This window comes from Acyrthosiphon pisum, chromosome A1 (assembly GCF_005508785.2).
Source record: "Acyrthosiphon pisum isolate AL4f chromosome A1, pea_aphid_22Mar2018_4r6ur, whole genome shotgun sequence".
NCBI classification, from domain to species: Eukaryota; Metazoa; Arthropoda; class Insecta; order Hemiptera; family Aphididae; genus Acyrthosiphon; species Acyrthosiphon pisum.
In genome coordinates this window covers 23,640,261-23,651,782 of record NC_042494.1, presented here as the reverse complement: position 1 = coordinate 23,651,782, position 11,522 = coordinate 23,640,261, and the positions used below count along the sequence as shown (strand labels likewise).

At 35.2% G+C, this 11,522-nt stretch overlaps 3 protein-coding genes and 1 long non-coding RNA gene across 7 annotated transcripts in view; 3 read left to right on the top strand and 1 right to left on the bottom strand.

Annotated features, from left to right (window-relative positions):
• Nucleotides 1–5,506, top strand: part of LOC100160614 (protein abnormal spindle) — a 10,853-nt gene extending 5,347 nt beyond the window's left edge. Inside the window, exons 9-15 of one of the 2 annotated variants that reach the window (XM_008184102.3) lie at nucleotides 469–591; nucleotides 658–3,564; nucleotides 3,646–3,771; nucleotides 3,842–4,022; nucleotides 4,116–4,300; nucleotides 4,377–4,517; nucleotides 5,022–5,506. In XM_008184102.3, the coding sequence (XP_008182324.2) occupies nucleotides 469–591; nucleotides 658–3,564; nucleotides 3,646–3,771; nucleotides 3,842–4,022; nucleotides 4,116–4,300; nucleotides 4,377–4,517; nucleotides 5,022–5,228 (3,870 nt within the window). In that variant the 3' untranslated portion in view covers nucleotides 5,229–5,506. The remainder of the gene's footprint in view (nucleotides 1–468; nucleotides 592–657; nucleotides 3,565–3,645; nucleotides 3,772–3,841; nucleotides 4,023–4,115; nucleotides 4,301–4,376; nucleotides 4,518–5,021) is intronic. The other variant, XM_016803789.2, reaches the window with a different exon arrangement.
• A 1,765-nt stretch (nucleotides 5,507–7,271) lies between these two features.
• On the bottom strand, nucleotides 7,272–10,290 carry LOC103309213. Of its 3 annotated transcripts, none has more exons than XR_510638.3 (4): nucleotides 9,973–10,290; nucleotides 9,737–9,917; nucleotides 9,474–9,584; nucleotides 7,272–8,042 (listed from the first exon to the last, which is right to left on the bottom strand). It is a non-coding gene; the product is annotated as an uncharacterized LOC103309213 (long non-coding RNA). The 3 variants fall into 3 exon arrangements; XR_001679363.2 differs by lacking the exon at nucleotides 7,272–8,042 and having other exon boundaries at nucleotides 9,228–9,584; nucleotides 9,973–10,082; nucleotides 10,156–10,290; XR_510637.3 differs by lacking the exon at nucleotides 7,272–8,042 and having other exon boundaries at nucleotides 9,228–9,584.
• Nucleotides 8,329–9,128, top strand: LOC100570890. Its single transcript, XM_003243974.4, has 2 exons — nucleotides 8,329–8,828; nucleotides 8,973–9,128. The coding sequence occupies exons 1-2, from the start codon at nucleotides 8,460–8,462 to the stop codon at nucleotides 9,102–9,104; spliced, it is 501 nt and encodes a 166-aa protein (XP_003244022.1). The 5' UTR covers nucleotides 8,329–8,459; the 3' UTR covers nucleotides 9,105–9,128.
• Nucleotides 10,291–10,452: 162 nt separating the features above from the next.
• On the top strand, nucleotides 10,453–11,430 carry LOC100569302 (misshapen-like kinase 1). Its single transcript, XM_003243965.4, has 2 exons — nucleotides 10,453–11,022; nucleotides 11,161–11,430. The coding sequence occupies exons 1-2, from the start codon at nucleotides 10,948–10,950 to the stop codon at nucleotides 11,311–11,313; spliced, it is 228 nt and encodes a 75-aa protein (XP_003244013.1). The 5' UTR covers nucleotides 10,453–10,947; the 3' UTR covers nucleotides 11,314–11,430.
• The last annotated feature ends 92 nt before the right edge of the window (nucleotides 11,431–11,522 follow it).

Sequence of the window (11,522 nt, the reverse complement as noted above, 5' to 3'; positions counted from 1 at the left end):
AAATCAAAAAATCAAAAATGTAGACTGACCGATCTCAAGTAGACTTGACGACAAATTCAAATCTGTTTTCAGAATTTTTATCGCTTCACTATATCAATCGGTACGTTGGACAAAAAACACGTCTAAATTCTTATGTTGCGCGTGTGTTAGACAAAGACAGGAAATCACCGCCATCAATCCCCTTAAGGAATTATAATACACTATAGGTACAACATACCTAATATGCTCATACAATTATTATTATTATAAACTTATGGTTCGACTATGAACTTATTGTAGCATTGTATCAACCAATAGCAGTGTTTTATATATGTAATAAATTTATTAGTAATTTCGTCAAATGTTCAAAATTTCAAATGTCTCGGCGGCCCAGCCCACACATATAAGCCGGCTCAACTTGTAATATCTTGAATTGTGTATATCATGTCATATTTATAAAATTTAATGTTATTAACTTTTTTACTGTAGGCTGCCATGAAAAAGTTTATTTTAAGAAAAATATTTATGCTCATATACTTTTTGGACCGCGCTAAAGAACAACAATTGATCAGGCATAATCCCTGCTTGTTTAAAACGAACTCGCCATATAAAGTTAGTAGTTTGTCTATTTTTTAAAATCTATTTCAAAAACTGATTGATATCTATTTTCATTCACAGAGTAGCTATGACTTAATGATGGGATTTTGTGCAGACATGGTAACTGCACATGGAGACATAGTTCGTCGGCTGCGAAGTATTGGTTACAACTTAACACATAAACAAACGCATTTGGATGAAGTGAATTATGCAGTTAAGTCCCTAAACGACCTAAGGGATGGCACCAGAATTACTAGAGTAGTGGAGATTTTATTTAAAGGCAATCCATTGTCACAAAAGCTAAGACTTCCGGCTATATCAAAGTTACAGAAAATCCACAATGTTAATTTAGCCTTCACGCGAATATCTGAACATATATCTGTTGAGGGCAACATTAACACTCGTGACATTGTGAATGGTCACAGAGAGAAAATTCTATCGTTATTCTGGCAGATTATCTACAAATATTTAACCCCACGATACAATAACGCTGCTACGAAAATCCAAAATTGGTGGAGAAATAGCAGTCTGAAACTGGTCATATCCAAAAGAATCCGGGCCAAAACAATTGCCAAGCGTCATTTGGCCGCATCTAGTATACAAGCGCGTGTTCGAGGACATTTAATTAGAAAAAAATGGCCTCAATTGCGAGCTGAACTGGTTGAAAACCGTGAGATGTTGCATGCCGCTTCCACTACAATCAAACATTATTTAAAAGACAAGCTAAAACTATTAACAGAAGATCGAAAACGGTTTATAATTTTAAGAAGAACGGTCGTGTTTATCCAGAAAAAGTATAGAAATAAGATGGCTATGGTTAAAGAACAACGGAAGTATTTAAAATCGAAACAGTCAGCAATAATTATCCAGAAAGCATTTCGAGGTTTTATACTGAGGAAACACTGGCCGGGAATCAAGAACAATCTAATTGCAGAAAAAACGAAACGAGTTTCTGCAGCCAATACAATTAAGCGGTTGTTGCGAAAAAACTTGCCACCAACAGAAAATCGTTTAACATTTTTGAAGTTAAAACATACTGTGTTGTACACCGAAAGTCGGTATGTGGCAAACAAAATGATGAAACTGCAAATGGAACGTTATGCCGCTCTTAAAAGCGCAACCGTATTCGTACAAAGACTATTTAGGGCAAACGTGGCGATGAAAAGAGAACGAACAAATTATTTGAAAGCCAAACGGTCGGCTTTGATGGTCCAAAAAGTGTTTCGTGGTTTCGTGACCAGAAAACATTGGCCAGATGCTCGAAAACGTTTGATGTTGGAAAACGAAAGACGGGTTAACGCCATAAACACTATCAAGCGGGTGTTGCGGAAAAACTTGCCACCAACACAAAACCGATTAATATTTTTGAAGTTAAAACAGTCTGTGTTGTACACCGAAAGTCGATACATTGCAAACAAAATTATGAAAATGCACACCGAACGTTACACCGCTTTAAAAAACGCTACTGTGTTTGTGCAGAGACGGTTCAGGGCCAACGTGGTAGGGGCAAGAGAACGAAATCGATATTTGAACTACCAACGGTCGGCTGTGCTAATACAAAAGACGTTCCGATATTTCATTGCCAGAAAACATTGGCCGGCGATGCGAGATCAGTTGCAGTTGGAAAAGGAGAGGCGCATCGCAGCCGCCGACACGGTAAAACGGGCTCTGAGACGGAACCTGCCGATGACCCAAGACAGAGCTGACTTTGTCAGAATGAGAGCCGTAGCCCTGTTCGTACAGCGAGCTTGGCGAGCCAAGCGTCTGATGATGGTGCAGCGGGAATGGTACACAACGTCGCAATACGCTACTGTGTACGTACAGCGGACATTTCGGGCAAAGGTCGCTATGAGGTCGGGCCGCCGTGAGTACTTGAAGGCCAAACAGGCAGCGGTGCTCATCCAAAAGATATACCGTGGTTACGTGGCTAGGAGTATGTGGCCTGAAGTCCGAGACCGGTTGGCTACCGAATGGGCAGAGCGGGTCCGTGCCGCCAACATAATCAAGCGGGCCCTACGACGCTGTTTGCCGGCCACCCAAGACTGGTTGTCCTATAAACGACTGAGACAGTCTGTGGTAGCCGTTCAGAGGCGGTACCACGCTAAAGTTACCATGCGGACACAGCGGGAAGCATACCTGATGCTCAGGTGCAGTGCGTTGGTGATTCAGCGACGGTTCAGGGCTAACCGCAGTGCAAGACACGACCGCCACCTGTATGTGCGACTCAAGACCGCGACTATCGGATTGCAGGCAGCCGCTAGGGGCCGCTTATTTCGTCAGCTGCTATGGCCAGCGCTGATGGACGAGCTAACCAGCCGCCGACTCCTGTTGATCCGGTGTGCCAACATCATCAAGCGAACATTTATGAAGCGTCTGGCCGACAATGATCGACAACGGTTCTTGGAGTTACAGCGTGCTGCGGTTAAGGTGCAGCGTTGGTTCAGAGTTTGTGTGCAGGCCCGCAAGTATGCTAAACTGCGTGCCTCTGCTGTGATAGTGCAACAGCGGTTTCGGGCCAACCGGGCTGCGAGACAACAGCGAGCAAATTATTTGCGCATACGCAACTCAATGGTCATGCTGCAAGCCTACGTCAGGAGATTTCTGGCACGCGTCAGGTGGCCTGTCGTGAAACGCAACCTACAAGCACAACAGGACCGGTTAGTTGTGGCCAGCAACACGGTCAAGAGGTTTCTGCGCCGGTGTCTGCCGACCACCCATGAACATTCCGAATACTTGCGTCTGAGACAAGCTGTTATCGTGATACAGACTCGGTACAGGGCCGTGGTCGCAGCGAGATACTGCCGTATGGAATACGTCCGGCTAAGACTGAGTGCTATCATATTGCAGAAACAGTACAGGGAACGCAAAGTCAACCGGGCGGCAATCTTTTTGCAATCGCACGTCCGCGGATACTTAGTGCGCCGCCAGTGGCCGCAGCTCAAGCAATGTCTGGCAGCCGAACGAAAACTTGAGGCAGACTCAAAGCTGGTAAGTGTGTCTTCTTTCATTGTTGTTTTGTTTTTGCAAAGCGTATGACTAATCAATTATTCCATGTTGTGTTACATGTAGGAGAAGTACAAGGCTGCATCCAAGATACAAGCAGCTGTTAGAGGATTTTTAACCCGCAAGAGATTTCCCACGATCAGAGATGAGCTAATATCACAAAAACGTGTATGTGCTGTCACTAAAATACAGGTGTGTATATTACATAGGTATTATGGTTACACAAGGTTTGAGTTTATAAATTTAGGTTGGTTTTTTTTAGACCTTTTGGAGAGGTTACTGTGTTCGAAAAAAGTACCAGTGTCGACGTGATACTGTCAGAATGCCTAGAAGAAGTGCCCAAACGTTGGGCAGGAGACACAACGATGTAATGGACATATTAAAAAAGCAAAAGAGAAATGAATACTCGTACAAAGAACTTGCCACAGTCTTTTGGAATTTGGGTGAGTGTGTACTTTACTTAAATGTAGTGTTATACACTTTTACTCTAAAACCCGTGGTCTCTCGATTTCAAATCCAAATTTGTTACATTTTAGACACTTGTACGTCGTTATCCAAAGAGCTATGTATGAAGACAGCTGATGGTGCCATTGTAGATTATATTTTCCATTTCCTGCAGTATTCCAACCAATCACAACCGAGCATTGAAGCTCGTGAACCTGCCATCCGGGTACTTATCAATCTGCTTAGGTACCACGAAACGTCATGGATCATTTGGACAGTGAGTTAAATTACTTATTTGTTTTATCATGGACAATTTATAAGAAAATAATCGCCCATACTTGGATTTGTTTTAGAGGACAGTAAATGCTGACATGGTCAAAGAACTTATTAAAATGATGAAGATGAGCTGTGGCAAATTTGGTTCAGCAAATAAACTATTCTGTTTAATAGCCACCTTGATATGGATAGTCTTGCAAGACCCTAAAAAGAAACAGGTAAATGATTATACACTCAGTAAACATGTAGACATAAATTCTTTTATTAATCATGTTAAATTAAAAAATAATATTATCCTGGTATCTAAACATTTTATAGACATTAAAAATGTGTTTGTAATAAATTACCTTTAATTATAGTTTTTAAAAATTATTACTGTACATTATGAATGAGCAACATTAATAAAATGAGATTTTTGAAAAACAATTTTTATATATTACTAGTTTTTATTATATTGTTTGCTCAAGGTTTTGATATTTTTTTACAACTTCTGAACCAAAAATATTTTCCTAAAAATATTGAATAATGAACAAGTAATTTATTATTTTAAGTCAAACTTGATAAAAACAGCAAAACTCACAAAAATGTATTGAATAATTAGTGTAGCATTATTTATGTTATTTCTACAAGCATACTATTACTATTCTCCTACGTAATATTTTTTTATTAAAGTATAATATACAGATTATACTTGGTAGTAATTTATTTTTATTGTTTTTTAGTATTTTAAAAGCTATCCAATTGCAGACTTTAAATACATGATGGATTCACTGAACAGGAGGTACAAAACACGCAAAATAGATAAGAAATTAATGGTGTTGCCATCGACACGGCCCACATGGTACATTGGCTCCAAGTGTCAAAAATGTTTTGAATCTGATCTCTTTGCCACAACTCAGGTCTGCAAAATGTTGAACATCATAAAATAATTGAAACTATTTTCTTACTATTTATTATTAATTATTATTATGTTTAAGATCTTTTATTACTATTAACTGTTAAAACTTTTTAATTGTTTTTCTTTTATTATTTTATAATTTTATCAATTGAGTATTTTATTTTTTTACAACCTTTTGGTATTTTACTATTAAAAATCACTTTTTTATACGTCAGCTCATTTGATATGATTTTAATGGATTATCTATACAATGTGATTTATTTTTACTACTAAATTCAACAATGATCTAAAGAAAATATAAAAATACAGTTTAATTTATTAAATGTAATTATGTAAATATAATTGTTAATTTTTTAAAATTCGTGATTTCCCTCTCAAAATCTTTATTTATACTATGAATGAATATTGTGCAATTTAACATAAATATTTAATATTCGTGTAATATAATATAAATAATATTTCTTGAAGAGTAAAATACAGTAAGTTTGAGAGAGTGTATCCATAAAAAAACTTCTTTTAATTAAAATTAAACATTATTTTGGAGAGTATATCAGGTATTTGAAAAAGGTGCACAACAAAAATGTTACATTTGTTAAAAAAAATAGTGCATAATATCACGTATTTTTAATATTTTTAAAAGAACAACTTATGTGGGGTCTTGAATTTCATTTTCAATTTGTTGGTTAAAAAAGCTTAAAAATTTAATAGAAGGCTCCTATATTGTTTTAAAGGCGGATGAAAAAATTAAAAATCCAGTCACAATTTTTTTTATAAGCATCTAAAGTTCAAATATTTATAAAATACGTAAAAATGACGAAAATTTGCAAACTATTTTGATGTAGAAATTCACAAAAATTTTTCTTTTTAAATCTAAGATTTGAAAATTTAATTCAAAATCATTCATAAGTTTGTCTATCTTTATCAAAAAAAAATGTCTTCAAGCAAATCTAATTAAATTTTTATGAACGTTTGAATTTCATGTTTTTACAAGATTTCATATTCACTCCATTTCTCACGTAGCAATTTTTAGATGTTGGCGACGTGCGACTAGTGCCTGCAAATGACGTGCGCTTGACGGTTACTGCAGGCGCTGAAGACGATGGTGGATTCAGTGAACATTTTTATTTATAAATGATTGCTATTAGTTATAGAAGAAATAAATAAATATTAATAAATTAGTATAGGTATTTTTTATTTGGTTGGCATTGGTTAATAGGGCAGATCAGGTGCAAGCATAATGCATCAAATCAAATTTTCGCACATTGCCTACTTGAGACGCTGTCGCACATTGTCCGCGATCCGACATAGTTGGATTGCCTACAGGGGAGGTTAAGTTGCACCCAAAATAAGTTGAACAATCGCAATTTTTTACGGGCATTACGAAGTGATCGGACTCAGATAGTTATTGATATAGGTAATAGGTACCAATCTGTACTTACGTTATAACGCAAAGGTATACTATAAAGTATAATTATTGTATTATAATATTGTAACGATGATTTATTTATCGATCTGCAATCTGCATAATTATATATTGTTGTACCCGTTTTATAATTTTATAGGTAAAGTCTTTTAGATTCTACTCATAGCGGTTATGCGTTTTGAGATTTTAAAATTATGTGTGTTTTTTGTGTGTTTAATAGGTACACAGCGTTTCATGGTAGATTAAATGCTTTGTTCTTCTTGGTGGTGATTTCTGAATGTAAATTGGATCTAGTTGGTACCTACCTTTGAAGGGTGACAATTCTGTGACATTAAAAGTTATTTTCTTAATAGTTAATAGTTAGAAAGAACGAATATTTGGGAAAAACTTTTTATTAGCATCTTCTATTGGTATACATTTCAACTAATTTCATAGTAGATATTTTAAATTTTCGATTTATTTTTTCTATAAATTAAGATAAATAAATTTTCATTTGGTAAGAAATTAAAAAAAAAATCAATAAAATGTTTCACATATTTTTTGTCTACTACTACTATATATACTTCTGACTTTAAATACTGCAACTCTCTTTTAAATCACTCTTTTTAAACACCTTACACGATTGTTTAAAAATAATTTAATAACAAGACGTGATATATATATATATATTTGAACGTAATTATTTTTTAAATTATAAATAATTTTATGTAGTTTATGCTACTCTACCATGTCACCGTGATGCGTCCATATCCTGTTTATTTATGTGACTTATTAAGAATATCATACATTTCATCATTATATTATACATATTTTAACTTCATTATTTTCTGTTCTATATAGATATATAATGGAAAAATTCATTCATTAAGATGACGTTACACCCGCACGTGTTGTCTCCGCGTCTTACACACTTACAAGACAAAACGCGTAATAACTATTATAAAATTGAATTTATTGTGATAATATTTCTGAGGGCAAGTCATTGCGTTTTTTTTTTTAAAAAATTTAAATGTTGAAAAGTTAAAGGTCTTTAAAAAAAAGTTAAATTTCTAAACGATATAATGAACGTTATATTGGGTATAATGAAAAAACAACCATTTTCCCTCAGAAATATTGTCACAATTCAATTTTATAATAGTTATTTTTACTCAACAAACAAAATTGAGCAAGCTCTACACACACTGCAAAAACGCGTTTTGTCTATGTCGTACGCATGCTGCAGGTGTGACGTCCATAGACATACATATAAATAAATTATACCTATAATATTCAATATCCTTCATATTTTGAAGCTGTATAACATCCGAACATCGCGATCTAATACTATAATAATTATAAATTATGTATGTTTCGAAGTTTCTCTCTGCTGCATAAACTGCCCAACACAAACTTATATTGATCCACCACCTAGTCCGGCACGAGCTGAAAATAAAATACACGTATGACGTATCTCGCGGTGTATTGGTTTGAATTTGTTTGTCTACAAATTACAAATTCTAGATCCGATGGATTAACACAAATTAGCATGGTTTTTCAATAGTACAACTTTGGCTCCTAGCCTCCTGTTAATATACGTTATTGACAACTCGCTTTTTTTTATTTTTTTATAAGCTTTGCGATACTACCGTTGTGCTGGATGCCTGGATTATAATATTATAATTGTTACCATGCGACAATAATTATGATTTATGACATAACAAAATTCGTCAGTATTTTTAACAACTAATGAAAAATTTAAAAACTATTGCAAAACTGATTAACAAATAACAGAATAAAATTTGATGGAAATTATAATTTTAAACTTATACCTATAATTTGGAATTGTTCAAATAATTAATAATGATGGAAGTAGTTTATACATTTTGTACTAGTATTTTCGACCACATATTTGGGTACTTAGAATATATTTTGCTTAATGGCAGCAGAAATAATGTTCCACTGAGCGCTAGTACTACGGTTCTTTCAATGACTGAAATAGAATCTCCAGAAAGAATTCAAATTGACAAGAATGAAACGTGCCGAAAAATGCAAAATGATGTTCATAGTCCTGGAATCAATAACAGATTAAAAAAAAAAGAAACTTTGCAGAAAAAAATCAATTTCGAATTTGGAAACACAGAACCTGAGTGTTATTATAATAATATCGAAACACTAAAAACAGCCATGAATAGTAGTGGTTTATACTATGGAATATTCTATGAAAATATGGTAGGGTATTGTAGTTCTAAAATTGTATAAATAATTAATTTATCTTTTTAATATAATAACTTTTACTAGTACTTACATAGTAGGTAAGGACATGATACTATTAATCTAATAATAATACCTATGTTATAAATATGTGCTGTTCAGAAATGCAATGAAACAAAAATCATAGAAGACGAAGCAAAAAAGTTTCATTTTTTTGAATCCATGGGCCGAGATATAATGGGAACTGGGAAGAACTCGACAATCTCGACCAAAACTCAAAAGCGCATTGATTAATAATTTTTAATGTATAATTTATAATATATTATAATGTTTAATGTATTGACTATTGATCATTAATTCAATTATACTATTGTTATTAGTTAAATACATTATAAATTATAATATAATAACCTACCATGACAACAATCATATTGACATTTTATAACAATTAATAAGCGTTGTACGTATGTAATATTGTAATATTTATAGGTACAGTTTACGCCCACACAGGGATAGATTTCCGCCTAGCAAAACAGGCCTCAACGTCTTGGATAGTAAACCCTAATTTATTTCTTAATAGACACACAAAAAAAAAAATTTAACAAATCTATGCTAGAGCGATTATACTATTCTAATCATAAGTAAGGTCAGTCTTTGGGTTACTTGTTTTGTGGACTATTTTAATTCCCCGTAGGAAAAAGGACCTAGTCCCAATCTTGAGTTGTAAGACCACTGCGGCATGCGTAGGGGACTAGGGAGCAACTTCTTGTCATACTATAACAAAATATTTAAAATTTAGCCTTATGATTTATTGGAAGAGGAAGGATTTAATATCGGTGCACATGATTGTATGTGGTATTGTGGTGGCATGCAACATTTCAAAGAGATATTTAAAATTTACAAATCCTTTACTCGTGGTTACTCACTCGCTATGTTTCTTTCCATTGAGCCAAGACTAAAATTTTGGCAAAAATAACCAATTGGAAGTTTCCATTTGCTATTTAAACATTTTAAATTAATTAGCATGGACATTGAACATTAACGCCTCAGTTGCTTCTGTCTGATTAAAGTACTTCAAGTTGCAAATCATTTCCAAGAAAACAATACCTATACAATTTACCATTTTTATTATTTCATAGGTACCTATTAATTTTTTTCTTACAGATGACATTGCATCAAAAGTTAAACAAATTGTATAGTAATCCGGGTTCACCATTGAAAGATAATATCCAATTTCAAATTGATTTGGGGTGTGGGAGTGTTAGGACAGATCTGTAAACCATTATATCATAAAAAATATATATTCAATTATGCTCTTGTTGTTGATTATTAGTTATTACATTACGTTGAAAAAAATTATAATTGTAACGTCCAAAAATGAAAAAATCAATGCGAAATGCGAATAAGACAGAATACTAATTACAGATAATCTTACTATCTAGTCAGTCAAGATGTTTCTCTTTGTTATCAGCGGTCGTTATCACTTATCACAATGTATATATTATTATCTATGTTTTGCAACAGCAGGCTATCTGTCAATTTGACCAAAATCGAAATTCGAAATTCTCTCCGATAACAGCGACACAGTCGTGCCTCCCGTCCAGCAGACTGATGACGTCACCATAATTGAGATCCGTGATTCTGGGAAAGGTGTGGAGTTTCCCGATTGTTATTGTTTTCGTTATTTTTATTATTTTTTTTTTCGTCAGTTCTCGGTCGTTTTATTATTATTATTTCGACCCCCCGGTGTAAAATCGACGCTAACCAGTAATACAATATTATTATAATAGTAAATAATATTCCTAGTAATAACAGGGCAATAATAATAATAACAACAATAATAACAGCCGTACACTACCCATTACGAGGTACGGCCTACGACGAGTGACGACGAACAACGCCAGCCAACCCGTCGGCATGTCGCGTGTACCGTTTTAGCACGTCGGCTACCACGACCGTCGACTACCCACTGCGATGCGCATCGGCGGACGTCTGACTAACACCGCGTAATAGCCGCGCGCGGAGCGGAGAAGGCCTCACGGGTAGAAATCGTCGTTGACGGACCGCACAGCGCGACCACCGCAGTCGCCGCAGAGTCCGATATCTCCGATCCACTCGACAACGGCTGTCCGCACCCATGTTGAACATGGCTCACAACCTGGCACCGAGCGTCAACTGTTCGCTGGACGACATCGATCTCAACGCGTTAAAGGTGAGCACCCGTCCGTCACCCCCCCGCGCCCCCCCCCGTCCCACCGTGTGTCACCAATAATATCGAGCTTTTTGCGACAAACGTGTGTAACGCTTTTAATCACCTTTATAAATAAAAAATAATTCCGTCTCGTTCCAGGACCCAGCTGGTATATTCGAACTCATCGAAGTCGTCGGCAATGGCACCTATGGACAAGTGTACAAGGTAAGCGATCCATATGAATTTATTATAAGTATCTATCTCTGTGCGTGTTGGACAGTGTCCGCGAAACCCGGGCTAATTTTTGATTAACACAAACTCATCCAGTTTTTAATGCCGATCGATGTATGATTCTCTCCCCACTTGATAGTCGTTGACAAACGTACCTGTAAAATATGTTGTTTTTATTTTCCTGCAATTGAGATCCCAGATCTTGACGAGTACAGTGATTGCGCTTTTGAGCAAAGACGAAAGACAGTTTCTGTACCTACATGTAGTACATCATTTGTATTGGGTGGTTT

Bases quoted from the DNA above. Each gene is read 5' to 3' on its own strand.
- LOC100570890 (XM_003243974.4), top strand. From the start codon at position 8,460: ATGATGGAAGTAGTTTATACATTTTGTACTAGTATTTTCGACCACATA. The intron at 8,829-8,972 runs GTAGGGTATTGT...TGTGCTGTTCAG, and splicing joins GAATATTCTATGAAAATATG to AAATGCAATGAAACAAAAAT.
- LOC100569302 (XM_003243965.4), top strand. From the start codon at position 10,948: ATGTTGAACATGGCTCACAACCTGGCACCGAGCGTCAACTGTTCGCTG. The intron at 11,023-11,160 runs GTGAGCACCCGT...GTCTCGTTCCAG, and splicing joins TCGATCTCAACGCGTTAAAG to GACCCAGCTGGTATATTCGA.